The sequence below is a fragment of the Pithys albifrons genome, chromosome 9 (assembly GCF_047495875.1).
Source record: "Pithys albifrons albifrons isolate INPA30051 chromosome 9, PitAlb_v1, whole genome shotgun sequence".
In the NCBI taxonomy this organism is placed as follows: domain Eukaryota; kingdom Metazoa; phylum Chordata; class Aves; order Passeriformes; family Thamnophilidae; genus Pithys; species Pithys albifrons.
In genome coordinates this window covers 16,353,910-16,376,832 of record NC_092466.1, presented here as the reverse complement: position 1 = coordinate 16,376,832, position 22,923 = coordinate 16,353,910, and the positions used below count along the sequence as shown (strand labels likewise).

The 22,923-nt window shown below is 41.2% G+C and overlaps 2 protein-coding genes across 5 annotated transcripts in view; both read right to left on the bottom strand.

The window, feature by feature from the left end:
* Positions 1-4,421: 4,421 nt before the first annotated feature.
* On the bottom strand, positions 4,422-8,060 carry LOC139675715 (homeobox protein vent1B-like). Its single transcript, XM_071563717.1, has 3 exons — positions 6,535-8,060; positions 6,117-6,337; positions 4,422-6,013 (listed from the first exon to the last, which is right to left on the bottom strand). Exons 1-3 carry the CDS (start codon positions 6,752-6,754, stop codon positions 5,702-5,704), a joined length of 753 nt encoding a protein of 250 aa, XP_071419818.1. The 5' UTR covers positions 6,755-8,060; the 3' UTR covers positions 4,422-5,701.
* Positions 8,061-14,664: 6,604 nt separating this feature from the next.
* KNDC1 (kinase non-catalytic C-lobe domain containing 1) overlaps positions 14,665-22,923 on the bottom strand; it is a 64,283-nt gene continuing 56,024 nt past the window's right edge. The window contains exons 26-32 of one of the 4 annotated variants that reach the window (XR_011698554.1): positions 21,601-21,751; positions 21,061-21,183; positions 20,899-20,958; positions 20,127-20,284; positions 19,689-19,916; positions 18,242-19,116; positions 14,665-14,709 (exon numbers count right to left, since the gene is read on the bottom strand). Coding sequence is in view for 2 of the 4 variants with exons in the window: in XM_071563995.1 (XP_071420096.1) it covers positions 19,059-19,116; positions 19,689-19,916; positions 20,127-20,284; positions 20,899-20,958; positions 21,061-21,183; positions 21,601-21,751 (778 nt within the window). In the remaining 2 variants the exon portion in view is untranslated. Of the gene's footprint in view, positions 14,710-17,716; positions 19,117-19,688; positions 19,917-20,126; positions 20,285-20,898; positions 20,959-21,060; positions 21,184-21,600; positions 21,752-22,923 lie in introns of those variants that run through there. The other 3 variants (XM_071563995.1, XM_071563996.1, XR_011698555.1) reach the window with 3 other exon arrangements.

The following is a 22,923-nucleotide window of genomic DNA, read 5'->3' as shown; positions in this document are numbered from 1 at the left end:
ATCAAAAAGAAATCTAAGTTTTAGGGGAAATTGTGTCTCTTCATATAGAATTCTGTACACTCAGAACTTTAGAATACTGTATTATATTGCAAAATATATGTATTTTTCTTACATGCTTTATATTCAGAACATTGTGGATCCATTTCTCCAAATCACATTTCAAAATATTTAATCTTTTGCATTTGTATGTAACCCTTACAAACATAAGAAACATGTTTACTGCTTTAAGAAATTTACTGGTAACTTCTGTACACTTGTAACTGAGTATGGTATCCTGAAATTTAGGTGCAGTGATTAATGCCAGGATGTGATAATTACAGCTAAGGTCATCAGGACAGTGTTCTTTTCATGTGAGCACTACAAGACTTGTAAGGGCAAATGGTAGATTTATCTCACTGGTATGCATGCGAATATTTCATCTGGAGCTTTGTCCACATACGGAGTATAAGGCTATGAGAACAGGCGGGGCTGCAGCAGCTCTACACCATGAAGGTAGGGAAAGTCCAGCCCATTGTCCAGGCAGCAGCACCTCCTGCACCAGATACTAAAAGCTCACCCCTTTCTAGAGACTGAAATACTGAGAGGGCCCAGGAAGGCTGCTGGTGTGCCAAGGCCTTCAACATACAATCACAGTGATCTTGCATGAAAACATAAGAAAAAGATGGCCACATTTAGCAAACAGAAGAATAGTCCTTCTCAAGAGAAATAATTGCTAGCATATTTGTGCAAATCTTCATGTTTCAAACTTTCCTTCTGCTACCTAGGTTGGTACATAGTATATGACAAAAAAAAAAAAGGCACCAAAACCCCAAACAGTAAGTATACTGAGTGAACTATGATAGCATTTATCATAGATTAAGAGCTGATGTACTATGCCGGCAGATCCGGGACCTGATGGGCTACAAACCTACTGGCTTAATCATAGGCAGATCTCATTTATTTTTCTAAAAAGCCTAGGTTTTCCAATATCTTCTTGACAAAACTCAAGAAGTGGGAATGATAGATGATGCAGTAAGAAAAACTTCAATGCCATCCGCCCCACCCAGGGGAAAAAACCCCCAGTCCAACAAGCCAGCACTCAATTCCCCCAAAAAATATGTTTAATTGCACAAACGGGCAGGACGAGAGAGCCTGAGCAAGTGTGGCAGCCCCTCAGAAGTAAGCAAGCTCACTTACTGTAGGGAACGAGGTTTTAACATGGCTAAAAGTGCAGACAAGATGTTTTGCCTTGCTCCAGACGGGGCCAGAGGAATCCCAGGTCCATAGGCAGCCACAGGGCCCAGGCTCCCGGCCGGTGGGACAGTTGATGGCTCTTTGTACCCGTCACTGCTCGCCTTTGGAAATGCTAACTCGGTTATTCAGCGCCTCCTTTGATGGTCCTGATAGGTGCTATTAGATAGTCAATTAGGCATCAACGAGATCGATTGTTTCGGAATAGATGCTTTTTTGTTTGAAGTACCTGTGAACACTAACAGTGCCATCACCCTGCCGCTCCTTTGCCCACGGGAACAATGCGAGCTAACACACAATAAATGACAAATGCTATTGACACACCCGGCAGCTTCTTCCCTCCTGGCTCACACGCTGCAAGCCCAGATATTCCTCCTATTCAGCGACTGTGGGAGCAAACTCCCACTTTGCATTAAAAAAAAATTGCCAGAGAGATATTTCTGTTCGTTGCAGAACCAGTGGACAAAGTGCCTAGATAAGTTAACTACAAGTTAGCTAGAAATAAAACTACTACTTGAATTTCTATGCACGCCTTTGCCACGTTGCCTGAGGACTTGTGACACCTCCACAGTTGTTTAGAATTGTCCAGGCAGAATAACTAAGAGCTGAAATAAGAGCTAAAGCACTTAACCTACCTGAATACCAAAAATACTCTAGGATTAGCTCCCTACTAGGTACTGTTACCGGATAACACTAGGTCGAAGCCTAGGAGTTTAAGAGACAACTATAAAGGAAAAGTAATAAAATTAACACAAGGAACACATCAAGACCAATAGGTCTCTCCTCTTTACTTCTCCCTCCTCTTCAGTGGGATTTATCAAGTTAATTGTCACCTAATTGCGTATCAAAGAAAGAGATAATGGGCAGCAATTAGATGTAATGGCCTGACAGTGCGAGATCTCTCTCGATTAGCACACAACACCGAATAACTTCACCTCGTTTTTAAAGAGTGGCTCCACCGTGTCTGGGGAGCTGCGGGACGGGGCCGGAGGGGGGGGCAGGGGGTGTGGTAGGGTTGTGGGTGGGTGTGGTAATATATCCTGACCCTATTTTCTATTCTCGGATGGCTGCTCTAGTGAAACTGGGACGGGAGGTACCGAGCGCGGCTGCCGGCGGGTCCCCCACCCGCGGTGCTAATTCAATCAGGTTTCCCCCCTCCGCTCAAGCACTGCAGGGGAGAAAGCCTTTGAAGTTAGCGCTCTGGCAAGTTCCCCCCTCCCATTCTCTTTTCCTCCCCTGAGAGCCCAGTGTCCAGATTATACAGCCTCTTCGCAGAACCCCCGGGCCGCGGGTTCTGACAGTTTCGTCCCACGAGCATTAAGCGGCTCCTCCCCACCTAATCGACTCGGCTTCCCTCCCCCCCCCCCCATTTTTTTTTCTCCTCTCCCCGTTTGTAGCTGAGTTGCCAACACGGGTTGGTCCTGCCGGAGAGCATTCCGGTAACTGAGGCGACACAAAGAAGGAGGGTGCTCCCCGCGCCGCCCTGGTGGGGCTCCCCAGGGGGTGGCTACGGAGGCGTTCGGCGGGTGCGGTGCCGGAGCAGAACCCGGGCTGCTCCGATCTGCCAGCTGCCCGGGCTGCCAGCCTGCAGGGGGCCGGCAGTGGTACTAGTGCCCCTTTACTGCTGCTAGGAATAAAACACAGTGGATGAGAAGCAGAAATAAACCATGAAGTCCGAGTTTCTTTCTCACAGATAAAAGGAAAAACTTGCATTCACGTTTTAGTGCCAGAATTGGACCGCTTTAGCAAAAACGAAATGATGTCACACACAGTTTTCTAGACCACTGGAATGTAGTTACCATCTAGAGAAAGCAGACTTTTGCAGGTAGAAGATGAATTATTATATAGATATTCTGAGGAATCTGCTACTACTAGGCACTCAGCCAAGTGAGCATCACCTCTCGCGTTCATTTGAGCAATTGTCGGGAAGCGGAGAAGTATTTGCAAGCTAACGCTGCCAAAACACTGGCAAGGCATTTCGTGTGCTTGCTAAGTATACATGTGGCCAAGGAGTCATTATGTTAAGTATCCATTAGCACTCTTTCAGAGACCGGCTTTTGCCTCTCCCGCCGTTCCGCAGCTCAGTACGTCCAGAATAGGTCGCTCCGCTAGTCCCACTAACCAGTCCTCGCCCCTGGCACGAAACCCGCCAGCCTCAGCCAGATCACGGGAAGCCGCACGCACCCACCCCACAGACAGAACCCCCACCTCCGAGACAGCCCCGTGACCGGTGCCGCTCGGCCCCACAGTCCCGCTTGTCCCTGCGTGGTCCCCACCAGCCTCGTGGGCTTAAATCACGGCAAGGATCGCAGCACTGAATGTTGGTCGGGGCAGCCCCCGTTGTGTCTGCCTTGCTCTAAACCTTTGCATGGAGGAGAAACTGTTCTCCCACCCCGACCATCGCTGGACCTTGGTCGAGCCGAGCTCGGGAACGGGCGGATGCAACCCAGGGCCCGGAAAGATGTCTCACTGGGAATATCTGAGGACCCGACCCGGTGTGCTCCTGCCTTTCCCTTATTACCCTTAGGTTGAGGAGGCGACGACACCCTCCTCCCCCGCACAAACCCTGTCCCCACGGAAACGTTCCCCTCCGCAGGTGGGAGCACTTTGTTCTCTCTCTTCCCTCCTGAGGCCTTTCATCTGTCTCTCACTTTCCCCAGGCCCAGCTGCGGTGCTGCTCGTCCCCCCTTCCCTTTCACTCTCCCTCCATTTGGTCCGGGGCTGGAGCGCTCCCGCAACGCTGCGGGCAGTGCCGGTCCCGGCCGGTGCCCTCCGAGGGTGCTCCCTGCCCCTGGCCCCCGCTCCTCAGCCCCCCAGCCCGCCACTCTGGCCTCTGACAGCACGAGGGGCTATTTTTGTAGCGGGTGAGCAGAGCATTTGGAGGAGAGGCGGGGTTCTCTATCCAGTGTGGCCGTGCAGGATTATAGAGGAAACACCCAATTCTTCAGCTATCCTCTTGAAAACGGCATAGCCACATCGAGTCTTTCACGTTTAACACTTTCATGTATTTATTGGTCTTGACTGTTTTGTTATTTTAAACATTACTGCTTTAAAGCTGAGGAAAATATTCACCATTTCAGAGCTTTCTGGAAACATCCCAGTTTCCTAATAACATTTGAGAGTCTGAGAGATTTCTTCGAATCAATATAACCTTTTAGTAATACTCGAGTCCTTCTTTTTATTTAGCTGAAATCTTGCATTAGACATATAGTTTGTGCAATTGCAAATAAATACTAAGATCTCAAAAGGTCAGAAAAATACATCATAGATTATAAAATAATTAAGGAGACCTCCAAATACGCCTACAAAAGCCCACTGTCCACAGCGGCACGTAATGTTGCTTTTTACCAGGCAAGTGTACTCAAGTGGCAGATTGGCCCCCTTTATACAAAAGGAAGTAGGTGTGTTCAAGGATACCGACAGAGAACCTTCAGACCATTCATTACAGGAACCCAGATTACAAGTGTGCCGGAAATCTTCCAATAACCCCCGAGATCACCTCTAAAGTGATGGAAATTTTTATTGCTCTTTTCATATTAGTTGACAATTGACTTTGATTTATGTCAACTTACATGAGTCAAGGATCACTTCTCAGAGCCCTTTCTCTGGCCTGAAATCAGGCCATTTTGATCATAAATTTACTAGAACATTATTCAAATTTTAAAGTGCATAGCACAGTGGGAAGGAATTTTACTGTTACTTATGGAAGAACAGCATTGGAATGTTAAATTTCTTTTGATCTCACCCTCATACCCCATTACTTGCATGTGAGTTGATATTATTTTGTACATCAGAAATTTTAATAACCTTTCCATGATCTGCTTATGCAAGAAGTCCTTACTAATCTACTGAAGCTACACATGAAAGCATGAAGATATTTTATCATATTTATTTAGAAAGTAACTTTTTACACCTTAAAATAACATAAATATGTTTAAGCATCTCCAATAAAAACATCTGTTCCACTACTATAGCAAGTCCAGTATTAAATAACAGGTGTATTTGGTTAAAAGCATAGTTTCAAGACAGAAAATCCCATCTGGGAAATAGCTGAAGGGGTTAGATACCTGTTAGAGAAGGCAGGGGGAAATTCATACTTTTTTGCACTCACTCTTGGTAAATTGCAGAGGGGCAGAAAAAATCTAGATGATAAAAAGTCTATATGAAAAGGAGCTTTCCTTTGGGGCAGGATGAATAGCTCTACAATCCTTGTGGAAGGAACTCATATGAAAGCTGGAAAAAATAGGTTTATTACAAGATTCCATTTATTTTAGTGTTTGTCCCACTCTGTTTCTCTTTTACAGTTGCCTATAAATGCATGGGCATGAAGTCCATGATTCAGATTGTCCAGCATGTGTCAAATATTTTGTTCAGTGCTGCATCATAACTCCGCCAGGCAGTTACAGACAGGGGCAGGCCAGATATCTGTCAGTAGTGCAAATCCTCTTTAGTCGTAGTCCATATCAGAGGGTCAGACACCCAGCAAGAAAGCTCTGGGATCCCTGTACCCTACAAAGCAGGGTGTGGCCCAAAAGCCAACTGGCTGTGCTCTGCAGGCGCTGCTGAGGTCCAGGGCAGGTGCCGGCAGAGCCGCCAAGGTGAAGCCTTCGGAGGCAGCCCCTTGCCGGGGCAGAGGTGGTGTTTGGGCCACGTATGAGAGAGGCAAGGGCACCACACCACTCTGAGGTCCGTACGGGAGAGGAGGGCTGCAGAAGGACTCCGTCCTCAACTCCTGCAGCTGCCGCTTGAGCTTCATCCGGCGGTTCTGAAACCAGGTCTTGATCTGTGGGCAGGAGAAAAGATGAGGTTACAACTTATCTTGTTATTTGGAACTATGCTGTCGTTATTCATCAAGCCCACGGCACAGCCGGTGCCTCCGCACTCACCTGCACCTCAGAGAGGCGCATCCTGCCGGCCAGCTGCCGGCGCTCGGCGGCGCCCAGGTACTGCTGCCGCTGGAAGGAGCTCTCCAGGGTGCTGATCTGCTCGGCGCTGAACGCTGTGCGGAGACGCCGCCCGCTCCGGCCGCCGGGCTCCTCGGGAAGCGAGCACTCGGGACCCTCCTCTGGCGGCGGCTGCCCCGCTCCCGACAGCCTCCTTCCTGCTCCTGGGGACAGGGGAGAAGGAAGAAAGGGTCAGCCACGTCCGAAAACTGTGTAGGGAACCGCCCGCGCCCTTCGCCTCCGGGCAGCAGCCAGGCAGTGGTGCCTCCCCGGGCCCACGCGGGTGGCCCAGGCCCGCCAGACCTCCTCCCCCGGCGCGAGAGCTCCGGGATGCCCCGCTGGCCGCGGGGACCGTGGTTACCTGCAGCAGGAGTGGCTGCCACGTGCTCCCTGCTCCTGCCCCTTCTCCCGGCCCGCGGGCCGGCGGACTGCTCCCGTCTCCGGTCGCTCAAGCCAGGGCTGAAGCCAGAACCGGGCCGATGCCTCGCGGAGGATGGTCGGTGAGGAGAGCCCTCGGTGGGGCTGTTGAGAGCCTGGCTGCTCTGGGACAACCACTCCACGGAGAAAGGGGCCTTAGTCATCCTGCTTTGTTTCGGAGATGCCGCGAAGGAGAGTGTCAGAGAGCACGGGCCGCTCCTTTATACCTCAGCTCCCGGAGGAAAACGTTGTTTGTGTAAATACACATCAAAGGGCCAGATAAGTGTCATCTAATTGCGATCAGTCGTCCCCCCCCCAACAAAAGATACCGTTCACACATTGCCCCAGCTCGCGGAGGCTCGGCTCCGCCGTGTCTGCCCCTGAGGAGTTCACTCTGCTGTTAGTGATTTACAGCTCTTGTTACATCCTATCCCCATGCAAATGGCATTTATGGAGCTGAGCGGCCTCAAACGGCACTGGGGAATGTATCCCCGGGGGAGCGCACGGGGACCAGCATCCCCGGCCGCTGGCGGGAGAGGAGACGCTGCTGCTGTTTCCGTTCTCCCTTTCCCTGGGGTTTGCTTTTTCTTTCCTTTTCAAGCACCAGATCCACTGTTTAAAGGGTTCTTCTCAAGCCTACTCCTCTCTAGCTGAGCACTGTTTTCGAGACAGCCTGAGGCAGGCAAGTGGAGAAAATCACTCACGGCATTCTCCGGGACTGCATCATCAGGTTATAAGAACAGGCACAGGCTGAGGAGTTTGGAGAAGGTTGTGAAACAGAAAAAGACAAATGTCAAGGTCATTGGGTTGTACGAATAGACAGGTTTATGGTGGATTATATAAAAGTAGGGTTTGTGGCCTAAAGAATCAGAAAACTACAATTATTGGCTTAGAATTAATATTCTGCTGAGGTTACAGAATTCCTCTCTTCCCTCCCAGATCTCTTGCAGCTCTGCAGGTCACACAGGCTTCTTTGCTATTTTACTCTCCCTGTCTTTCCTTTTATTACCTATACGTGTCTTTCAGAAGTGTTCCCGTTCATCTCTGGGTTTTGCTTGCAACAGAACATTTGGCTGCTGCGGTAATGCCTCTGTAGTATATTGACAAAAGGGTCCTGGTGCTTTATGGGCAGTTTTCCACTGCAGGGTAACAATGAATTCCCTTCCCTTTTCATCCTTCCCTCCTTCTTGTGCAAGAACAGAGTGGAAATTCCACATTATTGATAACTCCTATCACACTCCTCCTTGGTATCAGTCTGCTTTCAAAAATCATGATTGCGTGTCAGGTTTGTCTGTCCTTATTGCTTTCTGCTTTACACTCACCTCTACCACCTGCACACAAACCCAGTGCTCTACTGTCCGTTTACTTTGTGACTGGCCCTGTTATTCTGCCACTCTTGATACGTTTCTCAGCATATCACTTTGTGGTAACACTTACTGTAACAATGCTTCTAAGCATTTCTTAAGACTGTCAGTGAGGCAGAGGTTTGAAGACTGAAACCCTCCGACTCAGTTTGTCTAAATCTTCCAATGTATTCAATTTTAATCTTACAAAGATACATGTTTTTCTTTACATTAATCCAGTAAAAAGCTTTATTCAAACCCTTTGTCTGTTTTCCTAAAACCAAAATTTCAACCTCTTGTCCACTCCAGATATAGCTAGCTGCTAAATCCATTCATCATGAAATTCTACAGTTTTTTGTTCATCAGAAAATTGTTTCATTGAATCATATTCAAGTTTAACTTGTGAACTCCTTTTAAGCTCTGTCTCTCATTGATTGTTCACTCTCATGGCATACTTGGAGTCCTGCTCTGCTCTAGCAGTGATGACAGTGTTCAAGAGTTTGTCTCTAACCAACCAAAAATACAAACATGATTGTCACCTTTATTTAAAAGTGTCTAATAACCAATTTAGAACCACAACCATGCATGACCAGAGCCCTCCTGGAGCCCTTTGTTTCTGACCTGTGTAGGTGGAGATTGACGTTGCAGCAGGCACTGCAGCAGCAGCCTAAGCCCACTAAACAAGCTACCTGGAGGAAACTGAGGGAACTGGTGTAAAAATGTCTAAATAAACATTCAAGCATTAACGTCTCCCGCATGTGTTATCTGCTTAAAGAAGTCCACAAACATCTCTAGCATGAACAAAGCCCTGTAGGGCATATATACACATATCTATATTTGTGGGTTCCACCCTGCCCCGCATGAAACTGTTTGATGTCTAATTACTTGAAACCTCAACTCTATATCCTTCCCAAGCGTTTTCTGATTAACAATGGAAAGTTTAGAATGTTTACTAGAGACCAGATTGTACAAGACTGCTTTTAAATTTCCTCTGTTTTATAACACACCCTCCCACACACCTCCTTCCCCCTCCTCACCTCGAATATTTCAAGCACAGGTTCTTCCTTAACTATTCTTTTCATTAGGTAAATGTGAAGACTACCCCCACCACAAACCTGAGGCAATGCTTTAAAATATCAGAACCTCTGAGTATTAGACAATTCTGGCAGCAACATATTTCACAGAGCAGACCAAGCAGACAGGATATAGAGAGGAGACTTAACAGGAATCTGTTCTGTTCACTGAATCACTAAATGACAAGTCCCCTGAGTCAGCTGTATTTAACAATTAAGCTGTATTTGATTACTTTAACAGCATTCTGCATCATAGATAGGGCAAAATCCCACTCCAATGAGATAAATGTATCCCATGTACCCAGATTTATTTCCATTCTTAGTCCCTGCAAAATATTATATATAACTGTAAATAATATACTTGCGTGCTTACATTCTTATATATGTTATATACTTACATATCTCTATACAAATATTTTTAAGATAGAGAATAGCCTATCTCTATTATGTCAACAACTAAAGACACTTTGCAAGCTGTTGGGTAGGAGAAAAAGAATACATGACCTATGATGGAGCTCTAGAAAACAGAAAATCCTGAGTTTTAGCATGCACTGATACATCTGCCTTTAGAGATTTTGAAATATTTTTACCATCTGTGCTGCAAATGACATCTTTATACACTGTTTATTAATTGCATTGTATTGAAAAAATGGCCCTGCAGAAAGATAGTGTCATATGCTGAGCTCCCACAGACACAAATTGATCATGTTGTGACAAGGTTAAACCAAATCTCATTTTCATTACACATAAAATGTGTAAGTATCCTGGATAGATGGCAGATGACTTCTGAATGTAATGACTGCTACAATATTTAACAGCTGCTGGTTTAATTTTATCTAAAATTCTTAAGCTGCCTTCTTTCTATTTCTGTTATTCATTAGTTGCTTGTTTGAAAACCTCCTGCTAAACTGTGATTCAGAAATTCCATGTTTAAAATCCAGTGGTATTACTGAGATGAAAACCTGTTCATGCTAATTGAATTTGTCAGAGTAGAGCAATGGCTTTTACTCTGCTGCTATAGGGTGGCAGAGACAAAGAGCTCAGACATACCAACATGATTGCCACTAGCAGGAGTCTGAAGATCCATTTACCTCAGATAACAGCAATACTTTATGCAGATGTTCGTAGAATACACAGCTGCCTTCTTTTGGAGTCAGCACCTTCCCCTTCAGCTTTACAGAAATGTGTACACACAACAATGGTCTCATGCTGAGTAGGTTCTGCAGAACTACCTAGTCCTACCTGGATGCCTAGTAGGTAGTTGACAATAGAAATATTTTGGCATAACAGCTCAGCCTCTGAGAATTAATTGCTGCTCCACGTCGTTCAGCCCAAAGCTCATCTCTGCCCTAGTAAACCAGCTGAGAGACCTGCAGAGGGACATGATTGTGCTGAGATATCCCCTTCCTACTAAAGCTATCCCGCCAGATCTCGGAAGTTAAGCAGGGTCAGCCCCGGATTAGTACTTGGATGGGAGACCTCCTGGGAAATGCCGGGTGCTGTAGGTTCTAGTCCTGAGGAACTTCACTGGCACTGTCCAAGCTCGCTCGGCCGTGCCAGATGAACCTCAGGACTTAAACGGTGGGGCCAGTTCTGCGCACGCTGAGCCTCACCTAAAATCCACTGCACAGGCTGGAAGGGCACACCCACAAGGGGACAGCCCTTCCCAAATCTTCGTTCGCGAAGCCAAGCCACACACACTAAAGCTATGGAGGAACTGAAAAGAGAGTAGTGGGGGGTTAGTTACCAAGTGCTTTGGGTTCCCTATAAGTACTGGGGAAAACTGCCACCACTTGGCTTTGCTGCAGCGGGGGTACACAAGACAAACAGAAGAGACTGTCATTTTGGACCAGCAGATGACCCTTTACTATAAAAGCAGAGGGTTCTGGGAGAATGAATAGAGTGAATTTGCTATCCTTGGGAATAGCTAGGTGGTGATGGAACTCAAAATGTAAAAAATAGGCACAGGAGGATGTGTGTTCATCTGTGGACATGTATATTTTTCAGGAAGGCCTGCCCAGAGATGCTGGCATCTGCTATACAATTCACACAGTCTTTGCCCTGATGTGTTAACCCATTTCTGAGTAATCACTCTTTAGGAGTGATTACTAAAAGCATTACAAATGGCCTCTAAGCAAAGTCTTTATTATCAATTATTATAATCTTTCCTCTTTGACAGATCAAGAGCTACTTTTCCATGAGGAATTTAAAAACCATATGTGCAGTAATACCAGGAGGGCCTGGAATAAACAGATACAATGCAGAGACAAAAACTGAATGTTTTGTCATGTTTTGAATTGATCTAAATCAACACAGCACTCAAAATACCAAGAGCTCCCATGGCTCCTTAACACAAGGCTGCCACCGGCAGCTATGCAGTGAGATGTTTTAAAAAGATATATATTCTGCACAGAGATGCTACAAATATGAAAAAAGGAAACACTTACATGGATTATGTTTTTAATGGTTCCTTACCAAAATATAAGCTTATTAAAAAAAATCCTATTCAGTATGATTCACGACTACATTTAAAACATGTACAGCTGTTAGTACCGAAGCAAGCTTCAGCACTAGATTATTTTATTTATTTGTAGACAAACTATTATAGTTGGAAAACCATCCAAGTCTCAGGAATGTAAATCCTTCTTCAGCACTCACTGCTATCATATTGCCATGGAGAGAGATCTCCATGGACACTGCTCAAACAAAATTGCTCAGAAGTCTGTAGTTAGTTTAAGTCTGTCTGGACTAGTAATTAGACTTTAAAAACTATTTTTTGAAAGGAAGCAGCATGAAAAGGGGCTTTGGAAATGGTTTTATTTTCCAGAGTAGATAGGTATTGTTAGGCGCTTTAGGATCTGCGTTGTTTTAAAAATATGAATTATCTAAAGATATGAGCTGCACCTATAGGGTGCATATGCAAATTCATATAAATCCCACTGGTTTCAGTAATTGTTCAGATCATTCAAACTAGCAATCTGATTAAGATCACAAAATGTCACACTTAGACACCTTGAAATCTTTCCAAAACCTAACAGAGAGGCTAACTTCACATTTTACGTCAAGGCCTTTGTCAGTCTGCTGAAGGATTTTTTTAAAAAAGAATGGTTACTTCTAAAGTTACATTTAACAACCTGTTACCTGTTAAAAGTAAGAATGAATTAAATCAGAAATCTCCCATTACATTTATGTATTCCATAAATACTTTCTAAGGAAACTTAGCTATACTGACCAAAGCATTTATCATTCTTGAAAGTAACTTTTCACTTCCAGCTATTAAAGAATGAATCATTTTCCTCTTGATTTTAGAGTTAGCATTTGAGCCTGATGAGGCAGTCAGTAGGAGAATGAGCTATCACAGCTGGCAGCCTCGGGTCATCTATCACCCTTTGTGCCCATCCCGGTTTATGCCATACAATGCTGCTTTGAAATGCATTGAGCCCATCAGTGAAAATGTTTTACTGACTCTTCCTTCCCTTAACTTGCACCTAATATAAATCACGTCTTTGTACTGCTCCAAAACGAGTCTGTTAAAATTAAAAGGAAATAAATGTTACTTTTTTTTCCTGACTTCAAGGCTCTTCTTCATTTCTCATTTCTAGTTATTTCTCCCTTCTGTATTCCTCACTATACACAGTTTCTTCCTATTTTCTTTATTCCAGTCACTTCCATCAAAGAACCTGCAAATGTTACGAAGAGAATTAACTTTGGCAGGATATATAACTGCAGCAACACAACATAAATGACACTAAGTCTGCCTTCACCGTATCCCAAACAGGGAGCAAAAACATGTCCTGACATCCCCTCTCCGTTTACTGATAAGCAAAAAGCTGGGCTTAGAGGGGGAGGACAGGAACGTAGTTAGGTAAGATGCTTAACGCTGCCCCTGTAACCTGCAGTTTGACGTCCGCGTTTCCTCCGAGCAATGCAGTGTACTTCTTTAGCCAGGTTTTGCAGTAATGAGTGCATTACACATGGATGGGGGTAATTAAGATTTAAAATTAGGAAGCTGTGTGTACAAGTTCTCTAAAAGATTAAAGGAAGCAGCTGAACGCTGAATGCAAACACATGCTCGTTTTAAAACGGAATATAAACAAACCCCTGCCATTTTGTGTTTGCATGTTTCTAATGGGCAGATTTTAGGCAGACATCTGGAAGACCGATTGTTTTTCACGATACCTTTGCTCACAGTGCGGCCCGTACATCATCTAAGAGATTGCAATGGGTCTCTTCTGCCATCTCCTGGTTATATTAAGACTTCACATCCAGGAAACTGCTACATAAAGGAAGGGAAGATGTAGAAATGTAGCTGAGGCAGTGACAGAATCAGAAAACCATTTAGGTTGGGAAAAACCTCTAAGATCATCGAGCCCAGCCATTACCCCAGCACTGTCAAGTCCACTATTAAACCATGTCCCTAAGTGCCACATGTACACCTGAACACTCCAGGGATAGAGACTCAGGTCTAAGCAGTTAAAATGACTCCCCCAACAACTGGATGTGCATAGTAGGCTTGGACTCTAAACCCACTTTCAGCATGAAGTATTTATGCAAATAAAACCTTGAAAATTACAGTGACTGGAATACAATTGCACTAATAACCAAATTAATAGCATTCCCTGATTGCAGCTAAGTATTTGAATGTGTGTCCAATATATTTTACTGAGAAACACAGAAGGACTAAAGATCTCTGCTCAGTCCCTCTCCCTTCACAGGGAAGGAAAAAATGGGCCTGTGCATTTATGACCATTTTATTTTATCTGTTCTTACAAATTTACAGGAAAAGGGATCCTACTGGTGCATTACAGATGGGCAAGTTATTCCAGTGCTTTACACGAAGCTTTCCAAGGTAAAAACTGAAACATAAGCACCCTTGCTTGAAGTTCAATACTGCTTAAGCTTCACAAAACATGAAAAAACCCCCTCACTCTGCAGCTACTACAACTTTTTACAGCAACATTTCACATTCACTGTTCTGGCTCAATCTAATCTTGTCTATATAAGTCAAATTCTTTCTGTCTCATGTTATATTTCTAAACATGTCTTTATTGTGATCCTCTATTTTTTAATTTTGCCTGTATATGTCTTGGGTGCAGTGCCTAAATGGTGAAGTATTCCTGCTGATCCTTTAATAGGCCAAACAGAGCAAAATAATTGCATTCTATCATATATAGCTCTTGTGTAGCACACCTCAGGTTTCCCACTGCTCCCCCCTTTCTTTTCCTTTTTGAAAACTGTATACATAGATTAACATTCAGCTTGTGATTCATTAGGGTCCCCAGAGATTTTTTCTGAAGCTCTAGTTATTTTTCATGTAATATTTATCCTTCAAAAATGTAAGACAAAGCTTAAACTGTTAGCATGATTATTGTGAGTTTCTTCAATCGATGTTGTGTAAGTGTGCTTTCCATCCCACCTTGTATTTCAACAGTAAAATTCACAGACACAAATGATCTGAGTCCTACACATAATAATGCAGAATACAGTGTGAGAAGAGTTTGTTATGGCAACCCTGGATAGTTTGCCTCCCTCATTGGAGCGTGTAGACTCCCAAGCAGGTCTTATCTTGTTCTTACTGTAACCTCTGATAGTTTGCTTCTGAGTGTGTTGAGAACCAAGCATGTCTTACCTCAACACAGTTAGCCAGGATAGTTTGCTTCCCCCCATCTGCATGGCTGCCAAGCTGCAGGCCATCTATGAACCCTGGAATTCAGACAGCATCTGCATTAGCTGGGTTAGCTAATGAGCAAATCAGGACATTGCATATGGACGAAATGTTGATCAGCACAGGTTTCATTACTCACTTCTTGCAGTGCTTTCACTTGAGCTTCACCCTTGAGCAGGGCTCCACTGCACTGGGTCGTCACCTGATTAGCACTGGGGTCGCAGGATTCTCACTGTGAGAATGCTACACTTTTCTTAACACCAAAGCTTTTACGTATTAGTATTGTGCCTTGTTCCCTGAGGGATCTGCACTTACTTTTCACTCATATGGGTAGTCCTACCCTCACTAAATTTACTTTCATAATGTAACAAACGCTGGTAATTACCCTTTGAAATGATGTATTAACTAGCTGTGTATTCACCTTAAGAGTCCCATCATCTGAATCTTAGCAACCTTATATATAATCAGGTCAGGACAATCTGTTGCTAAGGCATTTATTGACTTCAGCATACTGGTTTGATCTGTTGCAACACTTGCCTTGACAAAGGAGACCACTAGACTATTTAAAAATTACTCCATGGCCAAAGGCATGTCAACCTTTTAAATTAGTCCCTATGCTTACAGATTCTGAGACAGCTTTTTCACTAAGTCTTCTAGTATCAAAGTTTGGCTGATTCTCTGTCATTCTCTCACCTCACCTTTCCACTCATTCCTGTGCTCTTGCCCACTTCTAAAAAGTAATATTGTTTTCTGGTTCTCTGGGAACTCACCTTAATAAAAAATACAGTAGTTCCAAGATTATTTCAGTTTTCCTCATTATTATATAACAGATTTAATTGGAAGTTAATAATACATTTAATTAACTGGATAAGCCTCCCATTCTGACCTGCATTACTGATTAACTTTGATGATGATCGGCATTGTTTAGCGGGTAAGCAGTGAAACAGCAGGGACTTCAGGCATTTGCACCATCTCATACTTACTCACCTCCCCTGGTAAGCAGAGAGCTCTTATTCTATAATAGAAAAATATTTAAAAATCCGTTTTTATTGTTTTGCTTTTCTCTTGCTAACAAAAGCATTTTGTCTGTTCAGTTTTGTTCCTAACCTGCTGCACTGTTCTTTTATATTTGTTCTTAACAATGCAGTCTTCTTGTTCCTACTTTTTCTCAGCATATTTTTTTCAGGTTACCGATGAGCCCTTAATGTAGCCATGGTTCTCTTAACAGTTTTCTTTCCTTTGCATAAGGATAGGCTGTTGTTAAGATAAGGCCTGTTTCAGAAACCTCTTTTTAGAAACACTCAGCTCTCTTCAGTTTTTCTTTGCCTTACAATTCCTTCCCCACAACCTTGTGTACTAATTCTTTGAGATTGTTGAAATTTGCTTTTTTAAAGCCCAGTGTTGTTATTCTGCTTCTTTCATCCCTTTCCTTCCTTTGAATCACAAACTCTGCTGTCTCATGGTAACTTTCATCGTTTGCTTTCCACATTCAGATTTTCAACTAGTTTGACTATTAAACACTGTGAAATCTTAAACAGTAATATTCCCCATGGTTCCAGCACTAGCTTATATATACAAAGGTGTATCTAAATTGTGCTCGTGTCAGGTTCAGAGCAAATCACATTCTTGCTTTCATCTGAGGGATAAGCAGGTAGGGGGTAGGGACCTCAGTCAAGGTACGTTGGTCTGGAGAAACAAAAAATAAGGGACTATTTGTGACATTTCAAAATACATCATCCTTGCCATTTTAGATGCAGCCTAAGATATTCAGTATTTCATCAGCTATCTCACGTTTTGTGTTTGGCAATCTATTGAGTTCCATACATATTTCACTAGGTTTCAGTCTTTTGGTCAACTACCTTTTAAATAATAATCTAATTCAGAGGATTTTGTATTCCCAACAATGGTCTGTAACAGAATTATCCAACCTTTGACCTGCAGTTTACCTCCACGGAGAAAAGTTACTTTGCTAATATCTATGGATCTATGTATTCATCTCGGGAATCATCTGTTCTTTTTCTGTCTTTTATTTTCAGGCCCTTTGCCCTTTCCCTTCCTTGCATGAAGAAACAGAGAATTAGGAGATATCTTAAGGGGATATCAAGACACTAAAGACACTATAAGTGACTTTATTCTTTGGCCTCCCTTTTCCACAAAAAACTCCAGTAATTCTAGTCTATATGTGTGCAGCTGATTTTCCTAGAGTTTTGCATATATGTGTGTGACATCTCATTTTATTGTGTGTCATTATTCCAGGTTGTCAAGATAATTTTAAATATTGATCATATTTTTAAGTTTGCCTGCAGAGTCCCAGACAAGCCACAGCATATTAATGAAGCCGTGAAGTAACACCAAATGCTGGCAGACCTCTTCAGGGCATTATTGGACCACCTTGCATTTTTGTAACAAGCCATGTCAGCCACTCTGTTGTTATCCAAAAAAAAGTGGATCTGTCATTTAAGCACTTTTTTTCCTAGATATGTTCTACTATCTTGTTTGCAAAAAACAGTATTGAGTTTCTTCTACTTAGGTGAATAATTTACCCCTGTTACTGTTTATGAGTTTTATCAGGTATGACAAGAAATAAGCATCTATTTGCAGAGATTTTAATCATGGCTGGGATGATTAGGCTCCACTGTGCCCAGCTAAGCTTTCCAAATTATGTCTCTCTGGTAACATCAACTCAAATCATCCAGTGCCCTGAACCGCCTCATTTGTTGTTGTTGTTGGATGGTGCCTAAATAAAATATAAAATCTTAAATGTCTGATTGATGGAAACCGCTCATAGTACCGTAACTCAATACTATGCATTAATGGCAATATAAGGTCTGATACATGGTTACACAGAAGACATGAGAGTTTTAAATTCTTGTATAGCACCAGTTATTGTCATAGAATAAACATAATATTTTTTAGATGTAGTAGTTGCTTTATATCCTGATAAAAACTGTAAGAAATATATGAGCTAATGCTCATGAGTGCAAAATATAAATGACAAGAAAATCCACAAAAGCAATTTCAACAGTCTGACTGGTAACTATATAAAATGGATTTATTAAGATCATGTGATAAGCAAGTTTTTTGGAGTTCTTTACATTAGCAAAACCTATGCTACCAAAAATTCTATGGTCTTTCAAAGGCAAGGTGTGGCTTTAAGTGGATGGTAATTTTTAATTGAGAGAAAACCAAATAACTACTAATAAAAACAACTATTTGAAATAAATGCACATAGATAAAATATGCAAAATATGTCTGAAGATAAGAGTATCATTAATGTACTTAAATAATTGTATTATATAAAGATAGCAGATAAAGATTTAATGTTTTCACATTTTTCAATTTTTAGAGAAATAGCAACAAATTTAATTCCTTAAGGGTAAGTCAGAACACTGTAATTAATGACATGCTAAACCTACACATGATAAATAACAAAATAAATCATATTAGATGCAAGAAAACCCCGTTGAGGTCTGAGATCTCCAGTATTTAAATGAGTAAGAGAGAAAAGTTAGCATTATTGTATTAGTATGGAAAAGTAACTGAGGTATTTAATGGAAAGTATTGACATACCTTGTTTCTACTGAGAGAGATGAGAGGCCTGTGATGTATATATTGCTGTTACTAACAAGAGAAAAGGAGAAGCTATCCTCTTAAACATTGAGAAAGCTACATTTTAACATGTGCACATGCACTTCCATCAAATACACCAGTACAGTTTGCAAAATACAAGACGTGCACATTCCCATTGCTCACATCGTTATTCTTCTCCATCATTAACACATGACAAGGACACTTAGTTTCATGTCTGCCCTTCATCTACCCATCTCTGAAAACATTTTCTTTTTAATTTTTTTAAATATGGTTCTACACAAACCACTCTCAGGACAGCGCCTATTTTAGTTGTTTCTTGCCCTACCCTACCTTACCTCTCTTTTAGTGCTATCATTGTTACTTCTGGTAGAAATACTTGTATTTGTAACCAATTTGTAGCCTTAACATTTTGGTTTTGCATAAACCTGTGCAGCTCCAAATTTTCTAGCAATAGCAACATATTTCATTGCCATGTAGAAGGTTTTGTAAGCTCCATACATAGGTTAGCATCAAAACTTTTACAAGTTAATGATCCAAATTTCACACAGTTACTTGCTTTTGAATGCTGCTGGAGTACTGCAATCTACAAAAGCAACAGGAGCAAAAGCCACACTCAAATGTGCACACATACAGACGTGCACAAACTGGCAAAGCGACTCTTGTGCCAAATACAGATAAAAGAGGCAATTTCACATTTACTGTCTTCACAATGCCATGAGTGCAGAAACTGAGCAACAAATTGGTAATACTTAGATTCAGACTTACTTTCATTTGGAAACAGGTTAGTCTGATGACATTAAAGCCAAACCAAAAAAAAAAGTTGAAGGACAACATTCTTCTCCTTCCTTAGTATGCTTGAATAAACAGACAGCCAATTATTTAAGTTCATTTATAGTGTTCATAACACACAACATAAAAGCAAGACAGACACACCAACAGTCAATGAATAGCAGAAGATCTGTGTGCATGAATTATATGCACACTGTGACGGAATATATTTGTACTATGCCTATATAAAAATATATTCAATATTTAATGAACTATACTCCAAAATCTCCTAGTCCAACTTTGCAACAGAAACTGTAATTTTAACTTATTTCCACAGTATTTTTAGATTGTTTTCAGGCTAATTATTTATTTATGCTAAAGAACAGTGACAAAAAAAATAATCCTTTTCAACTATACTCTCTCTACTTTTATCTCTATTTTTATGCTTTTGATCTGCCATCCAGTTGCCAGTGATTAAAATCTGATTACTCATCATTTTATAATTCCGTGTTAAGAAATATAATAATTTCAACTTGAGATAGTATTTTAAGTCACTTCACTGAAGTATTTGCTTGGGAATTGGTCCGGTAGATGAAATCGACATAATCCAGTTTACAGTCTAAACTTGGAGTAGAACAGATGAAACATAAATAATTACTGAAATGTTGCTTTCATCCTGCGCAGCGTGTCCTGAATTTTTCGAGAATGTTTTTCTGCTGGTATCTGATGGAAGTTGGCACAGTTGTCAGCTGCCAAGGCAGAAATGTCTGCATCTTTAAAACGAGTTATTCTTTGTCTGAGGTACGACTGCAGCTTGAAATCTGGTGTATAAGTATAAGGATTCTCTTGAAATGCATGAACTTGGCTCACAACTTTTGCAATATTTCTTGTAAGAGAATATGGTAAAAAAGATTAGTTTGTTTTGCTGATGAAGGAACAAAAGCATAAATCAAACCCCCAAATTTTTAAAGGCATCAAGCATTTTCTTCAATATTATAGATACTTTTAGTTAGATGTGCATTAGCTCTCATTATCCATTTAGACAATATTCTAATTAAAAAGTTAGGTAATATACACATATAATTAAAATAATTACCTAAGTTTAGTCCACTTGTGAGCTCCATTCGTCATTGTGAATCCTCCAGTTTCAAGTTGCTGGATGTGCATAGCCAACACATGGGCTGATGGAATTGTTGGAAGAGTTTTGAATCTGTCTCCTTCCATCAAGCATAAGCTATCACTTTTTAAAAACACCTAGTTTAAAAATGCACACAGATTAATCTTACATTAAGTATCAGTGAAGGCTTTGTAAGTTCTCTATCTATTTAACATTACCTATTTATTTGTCGAATATTAACTTTTGACATTGAAGACACCACTCTGAATTAATCTGGTGGCAAACTTTTAAAGTACACAAAGAAAGTAATTTTAATCAAAAGATACTTCATACATGATTTTAATTGTTCTAAATCACAGCCAGAACTGCATTTTAAAACTTCACTCTATGTTTCAAAATTCTATAGATCAACAAGAGAAAGCCTGTGATAAAACAAATGTTTAAGACTTTTGAGAATAGACTACAGCCACAAAGCTCCTGCAGAAATCTTTTAAAGTGTATCTAGTGTAGCTTATGTTTTAGTTTGCTTTGAAATGCCTCTTTTGATTTTTAGTCCCATAGGACAAACATTAGAAAAATCCTGACATTAAAATTCATTAACAGTAAAAAAGTCTTAAAACACATTAAAATCTCCTTCATAATACAAAGCAATAATTACGGTTTTCATCCTGCAGAGGCACCTATTTCAGTAGATCTTGCATCTTCTCCAACCCCAAAGAAGTATTTTTACATTAGAGACTTTATACTATACCTCAACAGCTTTGAGTTCCTCCATTATCTCAGCTACTTTTGCAGGTAAAATTTTCCAGGCCTTACAATAAAACAAAATATATTTTTGTTTTTCACCTTAATGTCCATTTTGGAACAAGATTATTTTATGCAAAATAGTTACAGAATAGAGTGCCAAACTTACTGGTAACTGTCGTACAATAAGATTTTCCAAGCCTGCTAGGAATTGCATTGCAGTAGCAAAATTTCTTTGTTCATAGCAGCATTTTGCTATAAGAAGAAATTTTGATAACAAGCTCACCTGCAGCTGAAAAAAAAAATTAACGTATACTATATACACAGAAATATACACTACATATACAGTAGATCTACATAGTAAAATTAAATGAGAACGAAGAAATGCTTTTTTTTTCTAATTTGTTATCAAAATTCTTGAATGTAATAACACTTCCCTCCAAAACAAAGTTGTTCCTTTTCTGTTACCCAGGTGTTTTTGATAAAGTTTCCATGTATTCTCCTCAGACAACCCATTTCTTACATTCTATTAGGTTTGACACCTGCTACCACAAAACATCCACAATCTTCCTTATGACAACAGACCACATTGTAAACTGACCACTCACAGGTGTATTTCAGAGTATCTCTTGCAGCTTTGCTGCATAGCAATCATATACAATGACAAATAAATAACCATTTAATTGTTATACAATAAACAATGACAAACCTTAGTTGTGTGACATGATACAATTTCAGCAGCAACCCAGGTGCTGATACTGTCTGCATTTCTTAGTAATTGCAGAAGGTACTGGTCTTGTATGCACTTGGACAGAAACAGATTACAGACTTTAAGGGAAACTGTCTCAGCAGAAACTGCCCTACAGAGAATATGGGGGAAAAAAAGCAAAAATAATTCCTGCTGATACTGGATTTTCAAAGAAAATCTTGATTGTGAAGAGGCGAAGTTCTAGACATTTAAAATAATTTTGCATTGCTTGCAGTCTTCTTATAATATTTGGTTATGTACACAGTAAGCCATGTTACTTCTTCCTTGTAATTACAAGGTAATTATGTGATCAAAAAATAAGCATATGCAGGATACATTTCTGTATATAAAGACACCTTCACCACCTCCTTAGTGAATAAAACAAACTCTCTGATCTCACACAAAGTAACAGCCAGAAATTCAAACTCATTAAAATCCGCAGCCATAAAAGAAATTGAGCCTGACACCCAGTGGCATCACACACTTTGTTTTCCATGACTGAACTCCAAAATCTGTATAAACAAGTTGATTTAGCCTCGGCACTGAACAATCTGTAAAAGATGACTTGCTTTAAAAGTTCATTCCCTATCTCTGCACACAAAAGGCTACTACAGGTAGTGCACTAACAAGTACTAATTAGAAGCTACTTGAATCCACTGAGTATATAAGAAGTAGACCATAAAAATACCCACAATTAGGTCCATGTGGGTGGATGAAAACATTAATTACTGAGGAGCAAGTAACTGAAATGGGTTGGTAATCACTCTAGTAACTACACGAAAATTCTTATGTATCTTTGAATACCGATAACTCATTTACCTAAAAGTACAAAATGAACATTGCAGAGAAGCTGTGGAGTCTCCATTCACATTAAGAGCCTAACTGCACATGATCCTGGGCAACCTGGTCTAGCTGACCTTGCAGGGTGCTTGGACTACATGATCTTGGGAGGTTTCTTCCAACCTCAGCTGTTCTGTAATTGTCTTCTGGGATTTTATACATATACACACATGCATGATCAGGGATCCCATTTTGGAATCCATTACACTTTTTCCCTGCCAAAAAATAAAACACCTTTGAAGCAAGCTTCCAACACAACTATTTAGAAATATTTTGGCCTGACCTGCTTTAGATTTCAAAGAAATCAGCTTGCAAATGTGACCTTCCACACACAAGTATGTGCATAGGTACATAGATAAGCTAAAATCCCCTGAAACCAAAAACCCCCATATAAACAGGCTATAAAAACCCCCCTAACTATTTAAAATGTTTCTCTCTAGCTGT